General features: G+C 38.4%; 1 protein-coding gene across 1 annotated transcript in view; it reads right to left on the bottom strand.

The window, feature by feature from the left end:
* Positions 1 to 20,061, bottom strand: part of LOC128664026 (fibronectin type-III domain-containing protein 3A-like) — a 170,451-nt gene that overhangs the window by 39,946 nt on the left and 110,444 nt on the right. Inside the window, 6 exon segments of the mRNA XM_053718678.1 lie at positions 998 to 1,164; positions 2,601 to 2,813; positions 7,295 to 7,578; positions 7,668 to 7,817; positions 15,394 to 15,507; positions 15,595 to 15,770. Coding sequence (XP_053574653.1) covers positions 998 to 1,164; positions 2,601 to 2,813; positions 7,295 to 7,578; positions 7,668 to 7,817; positions 15,394 to 15,507; positions 15,595 to 15,770 — 1,104 coding nt within the window.

Here is a 20,061-nt window from a genome sequence, read left to right as displayed (position 1 = left end):
AAGGAAAGTTATAAGTAAATTTACTTAGCTTTGGAATTCAGTATGCTGTCGTCCACACAGCGTTAACAGATGGTGCATCCGGGGATCCGACACTCGGTGTGGGGGTTGCCCCTTTAGACAGTTCACGGTTAGTTATATCAAAAAAGAAAAAGAAAAAAACTCCAAAAGCTAAATATTGATGACAGTGTTTAAAGTGTTATGGGCTAGGATACAGCACTATGCACAGCACTTTTATAAAACAGTTCTTTGAGATAGCGTCTATCGGCGTGAAACGCGTCAAATGATATCATCATTGCCTTTTCCTGTGTCTGTCAGCAATTCATGAGCTTGTCTTGTGCACAATTGAAGTGTGGACTTTTAATGTATACTAATAAATGATTCTATCACTGTTTTATAAAAAGTGCTGTATCCTAGCCCATAACACTTTAAACACTGTCATCGATATTTAGCTTTTGGAGTTCTTTTCTTCTTTATATATATATATATATATATTCCCAAAAAGCAAATAGCAACAGAATTAGCAACAGTTAAGAATTTTCTTTTATTGAAGTGGCATAAAGATAAAAAGCAAACAGCTACGTTTCGGGCCTACATGGCCCTTATTCATGTATACTGGTATCTACCTTTTTATATAGCACCTGTGAATCATTAACTCTTACTTGATCAGTTTACACAACTTGCATATTTCATATACACTGCTGTCATCTAGTGGACACAAAACTTAATTATTACATATAATACAACTAGTAGGATTATAATAAATAACATTATTATATTTTAAGAATATTTCAAATAAAACTCTAATAAAATAAATAAAAAATTATAAAATAAATGTAATTCATAATCTCTGTTTAACACACAAGTTCTATATAAAAAAGGTAGATACCAGTATACTATAGCATGATTAAGGGCCTTGTAGGCCCAAAACATAGCCGTATATATATATACACACATATACATATATAAATAAAAACGCTAGAGTAATGATGGTACTCACCTTTTAATGCTGGTGGGGGAGATTTTGTTGTAGTAAAGCTGTAAACGTCTGAAAACGGTCCCTCTCCTGCATCATTGTATGCCTGGATTCGGAAGTTGTATGTGGTTGATTCATTTAGTCTCTGAAGTTTGTAGGTGTGACAGGGCCCATTGTAGATGGTGTAAAATCTGTAGAAGAAAGCAAATGAGTATTAAACTGTAGTCAAAAACACAAATAGGAGGAAAAATTAGGTTCTTATCTTAATATATAAATTACAAAAACGATGGATCAGAAAAAAGCATTGCGTCATATAGAAATATTATGACATTCCTAGTATATTTTGCTGTGGCCAATTAAAGGTAATACTTTATGGTGAAATTTGAGAGACTATGCAGCACTTTCCTGTTTATGTGCATTTGTTAAACAAATATTTAATGTTTGCCAAACATATTTTTGTTTTTACAAAAAGTTAATAGCTTTTATTTCACCAAATGGAACATTAAATTATCGAATGTTCAATATATGTCTGGGAATCAATATTAATATCTAATGTTCAAATGTTACACGTTTATTATTAGCATTCAATATTCTAATTGATACTACAGAAAGTCAAATGATAGAATAAATGTCAAGAGAAATATTAATTCTACAATTCGAATGTCAAAATGCCAATGTTTAACAATTAACATTAGTCTCTAGTCCCACTGAGGGGGAAGAGAAAAGCATGATTAGCAGTGGTAAAAAGGATTAACAGATAAAATACAGCATGTACACATCTATGATTTCTTTTAAAATGTGTCCCCTTAAAGGGACAGTGAACCCAAATTTTTTCTTTCGTAATTCAGAAAGAGCATGCAATTTTAAGCAACTTTCTAATTTACTCCTATTATCAATTTTTCTTCGTTCTCTTGCTATCATTTGAAAAAGAAGGCATCTAAGCTTTTTTTGGTTTCATACTCTGGACAGCACTTTTTTATTGGTGGATGAATTTATCCACCAATCAGCAAGGACAACCCAGGTTGTTCACCAAAAATGGGCTGGCATCTAAACTTACATTCTTGCATTTCAAATAAAGATACCAAGAGAATGAAGAAAATTTGATAATAGGAGTAAATTAGAAAGTTGCTTAAAATTTCATGCTCAATCTGAATCACGAAAGAAAATTTTTGGGTACACTGTCCCTTTAAAGGAATAGTAAACCCCAACATTTTCTTTTATGATTCAGATAGAACATACAATTTTAAACAACTTTTCAACTTAATTCTATTATCAAAATTTCTTCATTCTCTTGTTATCCCATTGCTAAAGGGACAGCAATGCACTACTTCCAGGAAGCTGAAAACATCTATTTAGCCAATCACAAGAGACAAATGTGTGCAGGCACCAATTAGCAGCAGCTCCCACTAGTGTATATGTGTGTATTCATTTTTTAACAAGGGATATTTAGAGAACGAAGCACATTTGAAAAAAGAAGTAAATTTAAAAGGGTCTTAAAATGACATGCTCTATATGAATCATGCAAGTTTAATTTTGACTTTCCTATCCCTTTAACTATGAACATCAAAGCTGGTTTTGAAGATAATAATATATGTAGAAATGTAAATGGTAGTAAAATAATACCCACCGACTGAGTTTATCTTCCATTTCTAAATTAAATTGCGATGTCTCTGTTGCTAAAGCTTTGCTGGACCCATCACCCCATTTCAGCTTTAGGCTCTGATGGCTGAAAACCACACATTCCAGATGGGGAGGATTAGGGGGTGGAGGTTTTGTTTTGGCTTTAATAGACTGACTGAAAGGACCTGCGCCAAGGCTGTTTATGGCCTGAATTCTTATTCTGAAAGAAAAAAAAAATGAAAAAAAATAAATAAATAAAAAGATATATATATAAAAATCAAGATGTTCACAACATTTATTTAACTATTTATACATGCATAAACCATGTATCAGAAGAGATAGGTACATCCAATGACTTTTGAGTCTACCTGATTGGCTTGTGAATGCTTAAAGGCACATAAAACAGTATGAACTAAGATACGTTTCTAAATATATAATGCAGCCAAAGCTTATCTGCAAAACAGTTGCTGTTTTAAACCCCATTAACCCCTTTAGTTCAGGCATAGTTTTGTTTGCAGCAAGCTTCCCCTGGGCATTTCCATGCACATGCTTGGTAGGGGGCAGAGTCACATGGCACCTGACTAAAGCAGTGCACAGTATAACACTGAAGCATTAACAAAGCATGCCATTATCGCCATGGAAACGAGCAAGCCTCTTGGCAACAAACAATAGCAGTACCCCCTGTCCCTCCTCAACCCCCCTTCCTTGTTGCATAAGAAATTATCCTCACATGCACACTTTGTTATGGGATAGCATAAGCTTTGGATTAGGACATTGATAAGGGGGGTGGAGCAGGATACATAGAAAGAAATTTATCAGATAAGCATAAATTTTGTTTTCTTTCCTATGGCATGGAGAGTCTACAAAACATTCTAATTACTAGTGGGAACCAATACCCAAGCTAGAGGACACAGAATGAATAGGGAGGGAGAACAAGACAGGCAGACCTAAACTGAAGGCACCACCGCTTGAAGAACTTCTCTCTCAAAAGAAGCCTCAGCTGAGGCAAAAGTATCAAATTTGTAGAATTTGGCAAAAGTATAAATAGAGGACCAAGTGGCCGTCTTACAGATTTGCTCCACAGAAGCTTCATTTTTGAAAGCCCATGAAGATGAAACAGCTCTAGTGGAATGAGCCATAATTCTCTCAGGAGGCTGCTGTCCAGCTGTCTCATAAGCTAAACGGATAACACTTCTCAACCAGAGAGGAAGAGTGGTAGAAGTGGCCTTTTGACTCTGAGGCTTACCAGAGAAAACAATAAAAAGGGCAGAAGTCTCCCGAAAGTTTTTAGTTGCTTGAAGGTAAAATTTAGCAGCACACACAACATCCAAGAAGTTCCTTCTGGGAAAAAGTGTTAGGGCAAAAAGAAGGAACAACAATTTCCTGATTAATATTGCGCTCCGACACTAGCTTATGGAGAAATGCCAGCTTAGTATGAAGGACCACCTTATCAACATGAAAAATAAGGTAAGGGGAATCACACTGCAGAGCCAAAAGTTTGGAAACTCTGCAAGCAAAAGAAATAGCAAGAAGAAACAAAACCTTCCAAGATAGTAATTTAATACTAACATAATGCAACGGCTCAAACGGAGCCTGCTGCAAAACTCTTAAGAACAAGGTTAAGACTCCAAGAGGAGCAACAGATTTAAACACAGGCTTGATTCTGACCAAGACCTGAACAAAAAACTAAACATCTGGCAGAACTGGCAGATGTTTATGGAGAAGGACAGAGCAGAAATCTGACCCTTCAAAGTACTGACTGACAAACCCATCTCCAGGCCCTCCTGAAGAAAAGACAAAATTCGAGGAACCCTTACTTTGTTCCAAGAAAAACCTTTTGAATTTTACGAGCCTGAAGCATAGTATCTATGACTTTCTCAGAGAAGCCATGTCTAGCCAAAACAGACGTTCTATCTCCATGCAGTCAGCTTCAAAGAAACCAGATTTGGATGAAGAAAGGGACCCTGAAGTAGAAGGTCCTTTCTGAAAGGTAACCTCCATGGCGAAAGAGACTACGCAGTTTAAGAAGGCATCTCTCTTTATCCGATTTGCAGATAACCTTGAAAGATGGAACCTGCCCCTGGGAGGACAAGATTTGAATCCTATTCTGTAACCGTGGGATACTATATCTATAACCAAAGGATCTGGAACATCGCATATCCAAGCCTGCTGAAAAAAAGAAAGCCTGCCCCCCACTTGATCCACTACAAGATCAGGGGTGGCCCCTTCATGTTCATTTAGAATCAACGAAAGGCTTCTTAGCTTACTTCCACCTATTCCAAGGCTGACTGGACCTCCAAAAAGACTTGGATTGATCCGACTTGGAAGAGGAAGACTTCTGTCCCTTAAAATTTCGAAAGGAATAAAAATTAGAATTTTGGCGACCCTTAGGTCTATTCTTTTTATCCTGAGGTAGGAAAGAACCCTTTCCACCTGTAATGTCAGAAATAATTTCTGCCAGACTTGGTCCAAACAAGGTTTTACCCTTATAAGGCAGAGATAAAAACTTGGACTTGGATGTAACATTTACAGACCAAGAATTAACCAGAGAGCTCTGCGAGCTAAAACCGTAAAACCAGAAATCTTAGCACCCAACTTAAGAATTTGCATGTTGGCGTCACAAATAAAGGTATTGGCTAGCTTGAGAGCATTGATTCTGTCTTAGATCTCCTCTATAGTAGTCTCTTCTAGGATAATATTAGATAAATCATTGCACCAATAAGATGCTGCCCCCGCAAATGTAGTAATTCTAGCAACAGGTTGCCACTGTAATCCCTGATGAATGTACATCTTCTTCAAAAAAGACTCAAGCTTCTTATCCATGGGATCCTTGAAAGAACAACTATCTTCAGAAGGAATAGTAGTTCTCATAGCCAGAGTAGAGATAGCTCCCTCTACACCTTGGGCACCATGCGCCATGAGTCACGAAGAGTCAGCAACAGGAAACATCTTTTTAAAAACAGGGAACAGGAAAAAGGAATCCCTGGTTTATCCCATTCCTGAGTTATAATATCTGCCATACGGTCTGGAACTGGAAATACTTCCACAGATAAGGGTACATCATATACCCTATTAAGCTTACTAGACCTCTTTGGATTCTCTGCAACAGATTCAGATTCTTCCAAAGTAGCAAGAACCTCCTTCCTATGAACTTGAAGGTGTTCTAACTTAAATCTGAAATCCTCTCCTCTTAATCTGCAGAATTTGTCACTACAGCATCAGAATCTGACAATTCCCACTCAGAAGCCACTGTAGAATCATCCTCATCAGATAATTGAGACAAACTGACTAACGCAGCTTTAGCGGAGTCAGCCTTACTAACATCAATATGTTTAGATTTCCGCTTTCGTTTACCAGCAACCTTTAGAAAAGCTGATAAAGTTGCAGAAACAGCAAAAGTAATCTGTGTAGCGAAATTCCCAGGTAAAAAAAACACCCCCAGGAGGTTCAGAGGAACTGCAGGGCACTGCATGTGAAGCTTGAGGGGAAAGTTGAGGCGTAGCTAGGATAAGACTATCCTGAGAGACAGGAGGCTCAGGGAGAGACATCTTATCTTTAAACTTTTATTTAAACATATAGAGCAAAACTGTACAGGTGGAATTATCTTAGCCTACAAACTCAATAAGCATTTTTCAACTGAATCAACTTCAGTATTAGTGTCCATAATTGGGTATCAGTTCACAATTAACAAAAAAAATTAAATGCCAAATTAAGTTTATTTATATGAAGCAATACAGCATAAATAAGCACCCAGTAGCACAAAACACCTCCTTGTTACCGGAACAGTCCAAATCCACTTGCCACTGTAGATTGAAGAAAATACAGCCTCCACACTCGCCACGGCAAACTCCGATCTGAACAGAAAAGCTGAAAACCGGGAGTGCCGAGGAGCGGTCACATGACCGCAATAATTATTTTTTAAAATTGCGACAAACAAACATGGCGCGAAAATCAACAGCAGCACAGCAAAAGTTATTGGGCCAATAAGCTGAGCTGAAAAGTGATTGCAACAAGTAAGAAGTAAAATAAACACCTGTCAAACACTCTCCCATCTCTGAACCCACAATAAAAAATTATGCTTCTTTTCACATAATAGCAGTGCCCCTAAAAAAAAAAAGATTCAAATACTTTCCACAAGGATTTAACCCCTATAGTGCTGGTACCTTCAAACCTAGAAGGGAAATCACTTACCTGTGGATCCTGCTCAGTCAGACAGGAGCTGTTTTCTGAGGTGTGGCAGCTTCACCATATCTACCAGGGACCTATAAAAAAGAAAGAACAGAGTAACTAACTCTGGCTTTCTATAATAGGGGTAGCAATAATATTAGAAGTTTAAGCAAAGACTACCTCGCCATCTTCTAACTGCCACCATTACTCTTACTAAAGAGATTGACATGAACACAGCATAGCCCCAATCCTTGCTTGCAGGGAAAAGTACCCATTAAAAGGATTAAAATCTTCAGACACCATCTTCGCCATCCTCCCGTGATCAAGGCAAAGAGAATGACTGGGGGTTATGGGTAAGGGAAGTGATACTTAACAGCTCTGCTGGGGTGCTCTTTGCCTCCTCCTGCTGGTCAGGAGTGACTATCCCACAAGTAATTAGAATGTTTCATGGACTCTCCATGCCATAGGAAAGATATGACACAAACAATCAGCAGCACAAAAAAGCGAATAGAGTGAAATCAGGAAGAGTGTTACCTGTAAGTGCGATCAGGGACCAGATTTTGCAAAAAACAACTTGTAATATTGTCCACAGTTAGCTGCTGCTTTTCTCCATACTCGATGTTGTATCCAGTAATGTCTGCCCCATTACAACAGGGCTCCTTCCACTGAATAGCGAGGCATTCAGAAGTTGAAGATGTAGAACTTTCCAGAAGCTCATTATCAATTACATGTAAGGAGGTCACTGCAGCTGGCACAGATGCTGGAGTTGTTATAAATGCAGTCTCTCCAAACATTCCAGCTCCAGCCATGTTTACAGCCTAAATGATTGACATTAGTTAATGAAAAATTACATTTACTCACGCAAAAAAACAACAACTAATTCATAGGTTTCAAAGGAAGCAAATACCTGAACTCGGCAGTAGTACGTGGTTGCCGCTGAGAGTCCTTTGATTTCATAACTTGTGCATGGACCACTGTAGATTATCTGCATACATCCTTCCATTCGTCCCCATTCTAACCTATATTCAGTTATTTCTGTACCGTTACAAGCAGGACTCTGGAAGAAAATAACAATGGTATTTACTAGGTGTTTTTCCTAGTAGCAACCACTTAACTAAATGTCATCAGAAAACTTGTTTCAGAAATTTGAGTTTTAACAATGTTTTTGAGAGCACAATAATCTACTGTAAGTAATACTGCTTCAGGGAACCTTGTGGTTGTAAGGATGATGATTACCTACTGCAATATACCAATTATTCCTACAAAAGTCTCATCAGACCCTTATGGCCCAATAAAATACTTTGCCCTTCAAAAAAAAAAAACTTAAATACACAGTTAAAATAAGGAAATTAATTTTAATTTTGTCTTGCCAGTTTACAGTAATGATGAATACAATATCAAACCACACGTTGTCATAAGACCTTTATACCTACTCACTGGCTTCTAATCAGGACAAGCTGATAGATATAAAATGCATGACGCTCTGAGACCTACTTAAAGGGACATTAAACATAAATTTTGTATTTCATGATTCAGATAGAGAATACCATTTTAAACAACTTTCTAATTTAGTTATATAATCTAATTTGCTCCATTCTCTTGATATTCTTTCCTGAAAAGCACATCTAGATATGCTCAGTAGCTTCTGATTGGTGGCTGCACGTATTTGCCTCATGTGATTGGCTCACCAATGTGCATTGCTATTTCTTTAACAAAAGATATCTAAAGAATGAAGCAAATTAGATAACACAAGTAAATTGGGATGTTGTTTAAAATTGTATTCCCTGACTCATGAAAGAAAATTTTTTGGTTTAATGTCCCTTTAAGAAGGAACTTGGGAACTGGCTAAACAACAACCTTACCCAATAGAAGACCAAATAGGAAAAATGGCAGGATAGCAGCATGAGCCACTCAGCTGGAAGAGGGAATAGCATGTAAAGGCTCAAATAGAGAGTTCATCAAAACTTCCAGGACAAGTGATTATAAGAGGGAGGCAATAAAAGGATGTAAATCAATAAGATCCAACAAGCACTCGTGTGACTGTATCCACACTCACAAAATAGCCCAAAGGCAACAGATTGAAAATGTTAACACTTTGAAAGATTGCAAAAATGTATCTAATACAAGATAAAAAGGTCCAAATTATTTCAGTTACCAAGCTGACTTAAAAGATTGGTCCTAGAATCTGCAAGCCCGGAAACCTAGACCAAGGCCAAGGATTGACTACAGCCAGTACTAAAGTGGCCATTAGGACAAAATAGCAATCATCTCAGATTTTTCATGTAGAATTTTTTCAAGCACTCTAAAAAGGGGGAGAGGAAATTGAGAACACACATAAGATAAGTCACATTTTTATGATGATGTCTTAAAGGGACACTGAACCCAAATTTTTTCTTTCATGATTCAGATAGGGCATGAAATTTTAAGCAACTTTCTACTTTACTCCTATTATCATTTTTTCATTGTTCTCTTGCTATCTTTATTTTAAAAGTAGGAATGTAAATCTTAGCAGCTAGCCCATTTTAGGTTCAGCACCATGGATAGCGCTTGCTTATTGGAGGCTTACATTTACCCACTAATAAGCAAGCATAACCCAGGTTTCTCAACCAAAAATGGTCTGGCTCCTATGCATCACATTCCTACTTTTAAATAAAGATAGCCAGATAACAAAGAAAAATTGATAATAGGAGTAAATTAGAAAGCTGCTTAAAATGGCATGCTCTATCAATCATGAAGGAAAAAAATTGGGTTTAAGTTTCCAGGAGAGGAATCTAACAATCTTTTCTTCCTACTTAAAGGGACATGAAACCTATTTTTTTTTTCTTGATTCAGGAAGAGCATGCAATTTTAAACATTCCAATGTATTTCAATGATTTAATTTGCTTCATTCTCTTAATATCCTTTATAGAAAATCATATCTAAAAAATGTTCAGTAGCTGCTGATTGGTGGCTACACATAGATGCCTCATGTGATTGGCTTACCCATGTGCATTTCTATTTTTCAACAAAGGATGCCTAAAGAATTAAGCTAATTAGAAGTAAATTGGAATGTTTAAAATTACATAATTTATGTAAGAACTTACCTGATAAATTCATTTCTTTCATATTGGCATGAGTCCATGAGCTAGTGACATATGGGATATACAATCCTACCAGGAGGGTTTCCCAAATCTCAAAATGCCTATAAATACACCCCTCACCACACCCACAGTTTAACGAATAGCCAAGCAGTGGGGTGATAAAGAAAGGAGTAGAAAGCATCAACAAAGGAAATTTGGAAATAATTGTGCTTTATACAAAAAATCATAACCACCATAAAAAAGGGTGGGCCTCATGGACTCTTGCCAATATGAAAGAAATGAATTTATCAGGTAAGTTCTTAAATAAATTATGTTTTCTTTCATGTAATTGGCAAGAGTCCATGAGCTAGTGACATATGGGATATCAATACCCAAGATGTGGAGTCTTCCACTCAAGAGTCACTAGAGAGGGAGGGAAGAAAAATAAAAACAGCCATATTTCGCTGAAAAAAATCATCCACAACCCAAAAAAATAAGTTTATTTTCATTTTTGAAAGAAAAAAAACTTAAATCAAAAGCATCAAACTGAAACAGCTGCCTGAAGAACTTTTCTACCAAAAACTGCTTCCGAAGAAGCAAATACATCAAAACGGTAGAATTTAGTAAATGTATGCAAAGAAGACCAAGTTACTGCTTTGCAAATCTGATCAACTGAAGCTTCATTCTTAAAAGCCCACGAAGTGGAGACTGATCTAGTAGAATGAGCTGTAATTCTCTGAGGCGGGGCCTGACCCGACTCCAAATAAGCTTGATTAATCTAAAGTTTCAACCAAGAAGCCAAGGAAATAGCAGAAGCCTTCTGACCTTTCCTAGGACCAGAAAATAAAACAAATAGGCTGGAAGTCTTCCTGAAATCTTTAGTAGCTTCCACATAATATTTCAAAACTCTTACCACATCCAAAGAATGTAAGGATCTCTCCAAAGAATTCTTAGGATTAGGACATAAGGAAGGGACAACAATTTCTCTACTAATGTTAGAATTCACAACCTTAGGTAAAAATTGAAAAGAAGTCCGCAAAACTGCCTTATCCTGATGAAAAATCAGAAAAGGAGACTCACAAGAAAGAGCAGATAACTCAGAAACTCTTCTAGCAGTGAGATGGCCAAAAGAAACAACACTTTCCAAGAAAGTAGTTTAATGTCTAAAGGATGCATAGGTTCAAAAGGAGGATCCTGTAAAGCCTTCAGAACCAAATTAAGACTCCAAGGAGGAGATATTGACTTAATGACAGGCTTAATACGAATTAAAGCCTGTACAAAACAGTGTATATCAGGAAGCATAGCAATCTTTCTGTGAAATAAAACAGAAAGAGCGGAGATTTGTCCTTTCAAGGAACATGCAGACAAACCCTTATCCAAACCATCCTGAAGGAACTGTAAAATTCTAGGAATTCTAAAACAATGCCAGGAGAATTTATGAGAAGAACACCATGAAATGTAAGTCTTTCAAACTCTATAATAAATCTATCTAGAGACAGATTTACGAGCTTGTAACATAGTATTAATCACTGAGTCAGAGAAATTTCCATACCTTCAAATTTAATGATTTCAGATCCTGAAGGAAAAACGGACCTTGAGAGAGTAGGTCCGGCCGTAACAGAAGTGGCCAAGGCGGGCAACTGGACATCCGAACCAGATCCGCATACCAAAACCTGTGTGGCCATGCTGGAGCCACCAGCAACACAAAAGACTGTTCCATGATGATTTTGGAGATCACTCTTGGAAGGAGAACTAGAGGCGGGAAGATGTAAGCAGGATGATAACACCAAGGAAGTGTCAGTGCATCCACTGCTTCCGCCTAAACATCCCTGGACCTGGACAGGTATCTGGGAAGTTTCTTGTTTAGATGAGAGGCCATGAGACCTATCTCTGGAAGAACCCACATCTGAACAATCTGAGAAAACGCATCTGGATGGAGAGACCACTCCCCTGGATGTAAAGTCTGGCGGCTGAGATAATCCGCCTCCCAATTGTCTACACCTGGGATATGCACCGCAGAGATTAGACAGGAGCTGGATTCCGCCCAAGCAAGTATCAGAGATACCTCTTTCATAGCTGGGGGACTGTGAGTCCCACCCGGATGATTGACATAAGCCACAGTTGTGATATTGTCTGTCTGAAAACAAATGAACGGTTCTCTCTTTAGCAGAGGCCAGAATTGAAGAGCCCTGAAAATTGCACGGAGTTCTAAAATATTTATTGGTAATCTCGCCTCTTGAGATTTTCAAACCCCTTGTGCTGTCAGTGATCCCCAAACAGCTCCCCAACCTGAAAGACTCACATCTGTTGAGATCACAGTCCAGGTTGGCCGAACAAAAGAAGCCCCTTGAACCAAACGATGGTGATCTATCCACCATGTCAGAGTGTGTCGTACATTGGGATTCAAGGATATTAATCGTTATATCTTTGTATAATCCCTGCACCATTGATTCAGCATGCAAAGCTGTAGAGGTCTCATGTGAAAACGAGCAAAGGGGATCGCGTCCGATGCTGCAGTCATGAGGCCTAAAACTTCCATGCACATAGCCACTGAAGGGAATGACTGAGACTGAAGGTGCCGGCATGCTGCGACCAATTTTAAACGTCTCTTGTCTGTTAGAGACAGAGTCATGGACACTGAATCTATCTGGAAGCCTAAAAAGGTGACCCTTGTCTGAGGAATCAAGAAACCTTTTGGTAAATTGATCCTCCAACCATGTTTCTGAAGAAACAACACTAGTTGATTCGTGTGAGATTCTGCAGTACGTAAAGACTGAGCTAGTACCAAGATATTGTCCAAATAAGGAAACACCGCAATACCCTGTTCTCTGATTACAGATAGTAGGGCACCTAGAACCTTTGAAAAGATTCTTGGAGCTGTTGCTAGGCCAAATGGAAGAGCAACAAATTGGTAATGCTTGTCTAGAAAAGAGAATCTCAGAAACTGATAGTGTTCTGGATGAATCGGAATATGAAGGTATGCATCCTGCAAGTCTATTGTGGACATATAATGTCCTTGCTGAACAAAAGGCAGAATAGTCCTTATTGTCACCATCTTGAAAGTTGGTACTCTTACATAACGATTCAACATTTCCAGATCCAGAACTGGTCTGAAATTTTTTTCTCTCTTTGGTACAATGAATAGGTTTGAATAAAACCCCAAACCTTGTTCCTGAGGAGGAACTGGCATGATTACCCCTGAAGACTCCAGGTCTTTTACTGGATTTACAGGGATACATGAGAGAAAAAATCTTCTCACAGGAGGTCTTACTTTAAATCCTATTCGATACCCTTTAGAGACAATGCTCTGAATCCAATGATTTTGGACAGATTTTACCCAAAAATCCTTGAAAAACCTTAATCTGCCCCCTACCAGCTGAGCTGCAATGAGGGCCGCACCTTCATGCGGACTTAGGGGCTGACTTTGGTTTCCTAAATGGCTTGGATTTATTCCAATTTGAGGAAGGCTTCCAATTGGAAGCAGATTCCTTGGGAGGAGGATTGAGTTTTTGTTCCTTATTCTGACGAAAGGAACGAAAACGGTTAGAAGCCTTAGATAAATAAAACCTACTATTAATAACTAATTCCTATTTAAAATTAAATACCTGTAAAATAAACCCTAAGCTAGCTACAATATAACTAATAGTTACATTATCTATCTTAGGTTTTATTTTTATTTCACAGCTAAGTTTGTATTTATTTTAACTAAGTAGACTAGTTAGTAAATAGTTATTTACTAGCTACCTAGTTAAAATAAATACAAATGTACCTGTAAAATAAAACCTAACCTGAGTTACACTAACACCTAACCTTACGCTACAATTAAATAAATTACATTTATTAAATACAATTAACTACATTACACAAAAAACAAACACTAAATTACACAAAATAAAAAAGAAATGATCAAATATTTAAACTAATTACACCTAATCTAATAGCCCTATCAAAATAAAAAAGCTCCCCCCCCCCCAAAAAAAAAAACCTAGTTTAAACTAAACTGCCAATAGCCCTTAAAAGGGCCTTTTGCGGGGCATTGCCCCAAAGAAATCAGCTTTTTTACCTGTAAAAAAAAAATACAAACAACCCCCCAACAGTAAAACCCACCACCCACACAACCAAACCCCCCCAAATAAAATCCTAACTAAAAAAACCTAAGCTCCCCATTGCCCTGAAAAGCGCATTTAGCTAATTTTCCGCCCAAACCCTAAGCTAAAAATAAAATCCAACCAATAAACCCTTAAAAAAACTAACACTAACCCTCGAAGATCCACTTACAGTTTTTGAAGACCGGACATCCATCCTCAACGAAGCCGGGAGAAGTCTTCATCCAAGCGGCAAGAAGTGGTCCTCCAGACGGGCAGAAGTCTTCATCCATCCGGCGCGGAGCGGGTCCATCTTCAAGATACCTGGCACGGAGCATCCTCTTCTTTCCACGGCTCTACTCGAATGAAGGTTTCCTTTAAGTGACTTCATCCAAGATGGCGTCCCTTGAATTCTGATTGGCTGATAGAATTCAATAGAATCCAATAGAATGCAAGCTCAATCCTATTGGCTGATTGCATCAGCCAATAGGATTTTTTCACCTTTAATTCCGATTGGCTGATAGATTTCTATCAGCCAATCGGAATTCAAGGGACGCCATCTTGGATGACGTCACTTAAAGGAACCTTCATTCGAGTAGAGCCGTGGAAAGAAGAGGATGCTCCGCGCCGGATGTCTTGAAGATGGAGCTGTTCCGCGCTGGATGGATGAAGATAGAAGATACCGTCTGGATGAAGACTTCTGCCTGTCTGGAGGACCACATCTTGCCGCTTGGAGGATGACTTCTCCCGACTTCATTGAGGACTTCTGCCGCTTCATTGAGGATGGATGTTGGGTCTTCAAAAACTTTAAGTGGATCTTCGGGGGTTAGTGTTAGGTTTCATTTAAGGGTTTATTGGGTGGGTTTTATTTTAGCTTGGGGTTTGGGTGGAAAAAAAGCTAAATGCCACTTTAAGGGCAATGCCCATACAAATGCCCTTTTCAGGGCAATGAGGAGCTTAGGTTTTTTTAGTTAGGATTTTATTTGGGGGGGTTTGGTTGTGTGGGTGGTGGGTTATACTGTTGGGGGGTTGTTTGTATTTTTTTTTTTACAGGTAAAAGAGCAGATTTCTTTGGGGCAATGCCCCGCAAAAGGCCCTTTTAAGGGCTATTGGCAGTTTAGTTTAGGCTAGGGTTTTTTTTTATTTTGGGGGGCTTTTTTTATTTTGACTGCATGTCCCGGGCATGGGGCGATAGTAATTGCACATCCCTGAACTGTATTTTCTACATTATGACAAGGTGCTACACAAACTGTATTTTCTACATCCTTACAAGGTGCTACACAAATTGTATTTTCTACATTATCACAAGGTGCTACACAAATTGTATTTTCTACATTATCACAAGGTGCTACACAAATTGTATTTTCTACATTATCACAAAGTGCTACACAAACTGTACTTTCTACATTATTACAAGGTGCTACACAAATTTTACTATGGCAGAAGAAATAATTACCAAGATTAATACTGGACGTAATGCATCACTCACCTCCCAGCTAGCAAGAACTGTGTTCGCTGTCTTACAGACCACGAGTGGCATTTTGCATTTCTCAGGGGGCCCAGGAGCTGTGCAAAACTCAGCCTTTTCTGAGTAGGGTCCACACTACAAGGCAAAATAAACCAAATGAGCAAGAACACAAACGTCAGAGTGAGATAAGGAGTGAGAATTATTTGTGTGTAGGAGGATTACCCCAGCTTTATTCGCAGCCTTTATCCAGAAGAAGTAGGGCTGCCCAGGCAGTAGACTGCTCACAGTACATTCTACCTCTGATCCTTGGTACACTGCTAGTCGATCCTCCTGATCAGCGTTTGCCATCTCTACTGTGTAACTGGTGACATCAGAGCCACCATTAGAGAACGGAGGAGCTAGAGATAGAAATCAAAAATAGAAATTTTAGCCAAAGAAGTATCTAGATTAATTTAAAGGGACAGTCAACACCAGAATTGTTGTTTAAAAATAAAGATAATCCCTTTATTACCCATGTCCCAGTTTTGCATAACCAACACTGTTTTAGAAATACACTTTTTATCTATGTGATTACCTTGTATCTAAGCCTCTGCAAACTGCCCCCTTATTTAAGTTCTTTTGACAGACTTGCATTTTAGCCAATCAGTGCTCATTCCAGGGTAACTTCACAAGCATGAGCTCAATGTTATCTATATGAAACACATGAACTAAAGCCCTCTAGTGGTCAAAATGCATTCAGATTAGAGGCAGTCTTTAAGGTCTAAAAAATTAGCATATGTACCTCCTAGAATTAGCTTTCAACTAAGAATACCAAAAGAACAAGGCAAAATTGGTGATAAAAGTAAATTGGAAAGTGGTTTAAAATTACATTCCCTTTTTAAATCAGGAAAGTTTTTTGGACTTGACTGTCCCTTTAAAGACTACTGCTTGCTTTTCTTGATACAATACTAAAAAGTTTATGTAAATTTCTATATAGTTAAACAATGTAACTTAAGAACTGCTCTATTATACTCAATGTCTTGCATATTATTATTACTATTCAACCCATCTTTTTAAATTTATGCTCACCTGATAAATTTCTCTCTTTGCGGATATGGAGAGTCCACAACGTCATTCAATTACTAGTGGGAATATCACTCCTGGCCAGCAGGAGAAGGCAAAGAGCACCACAGCAAAGCTGTTTAATGTTATTCCCCTACCCATAATCCCCAGTCATTCGACCGAAGGGAAATGGAAAAAGGAATAACACAAAGGTGTAGAGGTGCCTGAGATTTAGTAAAAAAACATAATTTATGTAAGAACTTACCTGATAAATTCATTTCTTTCATATTAGCAAGAGTCCATGAGCTAGTGACGTATGGGATATACATTCCTACCAGGAGGGGCAAAGTTTCCCAAACCTTAAAATGCCTATAAATACACCCCTCACCACACCCACAAATCAGTTTAACGAATAGCCAAGAAGTGGGGTGATAAGAAAAAAAGTGCGAAGCATATAAAATAAGGAATTGGAATAATTGTGCTTTATACAAAAAAATCATAACCACCACAAAAAAGGGTGGGCCTCATGGACTCTTGTTAATATGAAAGAAATGAATTTATCAGGTAAGTTCTTACATAAATTATGTTTTCTTTCATGTAATTAACAAGAGTCCATGAGCTAGTGACGTATGGGATAATGACTACCCAAGATGTGGATCTTTCCACACAAGAGTCACTAGAGAGGGAGGGATAAAATAAAGACAGCCAATTCCTGCTGAAAATAATCCACACCCAAATAAAGTTTAACAAAAAACATAAGCAGAAGATTCAAACTGAAACCGCTGCCTGAAGAACTTTTCTACCAAAAACTGCTTCAGAAGAAGAAAATACATCAAAATGGTAGAATTTAGTAAAAGTATGCAAAGAGGACCAAGTTGCTGCTTTGCAGATCTGGTCAACCGAAGCTTCATTCCTAAACGCCCAGGAAGTAGATACTGACCTAGTAGAATGAGCTGTAATTCTCTGAGGCGGAATTTTACCCGACTCAACATAGGCAAGATGAATTAAAGATTTCAACCAAGATGCCAAAGAAATGGCAGAAGCTTTCTGGCCTTTCCTAGAACCGGAAAAGATAACAAATAGACTAGAAGTCTTACAGAAAGATTTCGTAGCTTCAACATAATATTTCAAAGCTCTAACAACATTCAAAGAATGCAACGATTTCTCCTTAGAATTCTTAGGATTAGGACATAATGAAGGAACCACAATTTCTCTACTAATGTTGTTGGAATTCACAACTTTAGGTAAAAATTCAAAAGAAGTTCGCAACACCGCCTTATCCTGATGAAGAATCAGAAAAGGAGACTCACAAGAAAGAGCAGATAATTCAGAAACTCTTCTGGCAGAAGAGATGGCCAAAAGGAACAAAACTTTCCAAGAAAGTAATTTAATAACCAATGAATGCATAGGTTCAAATGGAGGAGCTTGAAGAGCCCCCAGAACCAAATTCAAACTCCAAGGAGGAGAAATTGACTTAATGACAGGCTTTATACGAACCAAAGCTTGTACAAAACAATGAATATCAGGAAGAATAGCAATCTTTCTGTGAAAAAGAACAGAAAGAGCAGAGATTTGACCTTTCAAGGAACTTGCGGACAAACCCTTATCTAAACCATCCTGAAGAAATTGTAATATTCTCGGTATTCTAAAAGAATGCCAAGAAAAATGATGAGAAAGACACCAAGAAATATAAGTCTTCCAGACTCTATTATATATCTCTCTGGATACAGATTTACGAGCCTGTAACATAGTATTAATCACAGAGTCAGAGAAACCTCTTTGACCAAGAATCAAGCGTTCAATCTCCATACCTTTAAATTTAAGGATTTCAGATCCTGACGGAAAAAAGGACCTTGAGACAAAAGGTCTGGTCTTAACGGAAGAGTCCACGGTTGGCAAGAGGCCATCCGGACAAGATCCGCATACCAAAACCTGTGAGGCCATGCCGGAGCTACCAGCAGAACAAACGAGCATTCCTTCAGAATCTTGGAGATTACTCTTGGAAGAAGAACTAGAGGCGGAAAGATATAGGCAGGATGATACTTCCAAGGAAGTGAAAATGCATCCACTGCCTCCGCCTGAGGATCCCGGGATCTGGACAGATACCTGGGAAGTTTCTTGTTTAGATGAGAAGCCATCAGATCTATTTCTGGAAGTTCCCACATTTGAACAATCTGAAGAAATACCTCTGGGTGAAGAGACCATTCGCCCGGATGCAACGTTTGGCGACTGAGATAATCCGCTTTCCAATTGTCCATACCTGGGATAGAAACCGCAGAGATTAGACAGGAGCTGGATTCCGCCCAAACCAAAATTCGAGATACTTCTTTCATAGCCAGAGGACTGTGAGTCCCTCCTTGATGATTGATGTATGCCACAGTTGTGACATTGTCTTAACTGAAAACAATGAACAACTCTCTCTTCAGAAGAGGCCAAGACTGAAGAGCTCTGAAAATTGCACGGAGTTCCAAAATATTGATCGGAAATCTCACCTCCTGAGATTCCCAAACCTCTTGTGCCGTCAGATACCCCCACACAGCTCCCCAACCTGTAAGACTTGTATCTGTTGAGATTATAGTCCAGGTCGGAAGAACAAAGAAGCCCTTGAACTAAACGATGGTGATCTGTCCACCATGTCAGAGAGTGTCGTAAAATCGGTTTAAAGATATTAATTGAGATATCTTTGAGTAATCCCTGCACCATTGGTTCAGCATACAGAGCTGAAGAGGTCGCATGTGAAAACGAGCAAAGGAGATCGCATCTGATGCGGCAGTCCTAAGACCCAACATTTCCATGCATAAGGCTACCAAAGGGAATGATTGTGACTGAAGGTTTTGACAAGCTGATATCAATGTTAAACTTCTCTTGTCTGACAAGGACAGAGTCATAGACACTGAATTTATCTAGAAACCTAAAAAGGTTACCCTTGTCTGAGGAATCAATGAACTGATTGGTAAATTGATCCTCCAACCATGAACTTGAAGAAACAACACAAGTCGATTCGTATGAGATTCTTCGAAAATGAGAAGACTGAGCAAGTACCAAGATATCGTCCAAATAAGGAAATACCAAAACCCTATTCTCTGATTACAGAAAGAAGGGCACCGAGAACCTTTGAAAAAAATTCTTGGAACTGAGGCTAGGCCAAACAGTAGAGCCACAAAACTGGTAATGCTTGTCTAAAAAGAGAATCTCAGACACTAAAAGTGATCTGGATGAATCGGAATATGCAGATACACATCCTGTAAATCTATTGTAGACATATAATGCCCTTGCTAAACAAAAGGCAGGATAGTCCTACAGTAACCATCTTGAATGTTGGCATCCTAACATAACGATTCAATAATGATAGATCCAGAACTGGTCTGAAGGAATTGACCTTCTTTGGTACAATGAAGAGATAAAATAAAACCCCAGCCCCTGTTCCAGAACTGGAACTGGCATAAATACTCCAGCCAACTCTAGATCTGAAACACATTTCAGAAATGCTGAGCCTTGCTGTGTCAACTGGGACACGGGAAAGAAAAGAATCTCTTAGCAGGAGGCCTTAACTTGAAGCCAATTCTGTACCTTTCTGAAACAATGTTTCTGAAACCAGAGATTAAGAACGGAATTGATCCAAATTTCTTTGAAGAAAACGTAATCTGC

This window comes from Bombina bombina, chromosome 1, assembly GCF_027579735.1.
Source record: "Bombina bombina isolate aBomBom1 chromosome 1, aBomBom1.pri, whole genome shotgun sequence".
In the NCBI taxonomy this organism is placed as follows: domain Eukaryota; kingdom Metazoa; phylum Chordata; class Amphibia; order Anura; family Bombinatoridae; genus Bombina; species Bombina bombina.
Note: the sequence above shows the minus strand (reverse complement) of the source record. Positions and strands in the feature narration are given on the sequence as shown.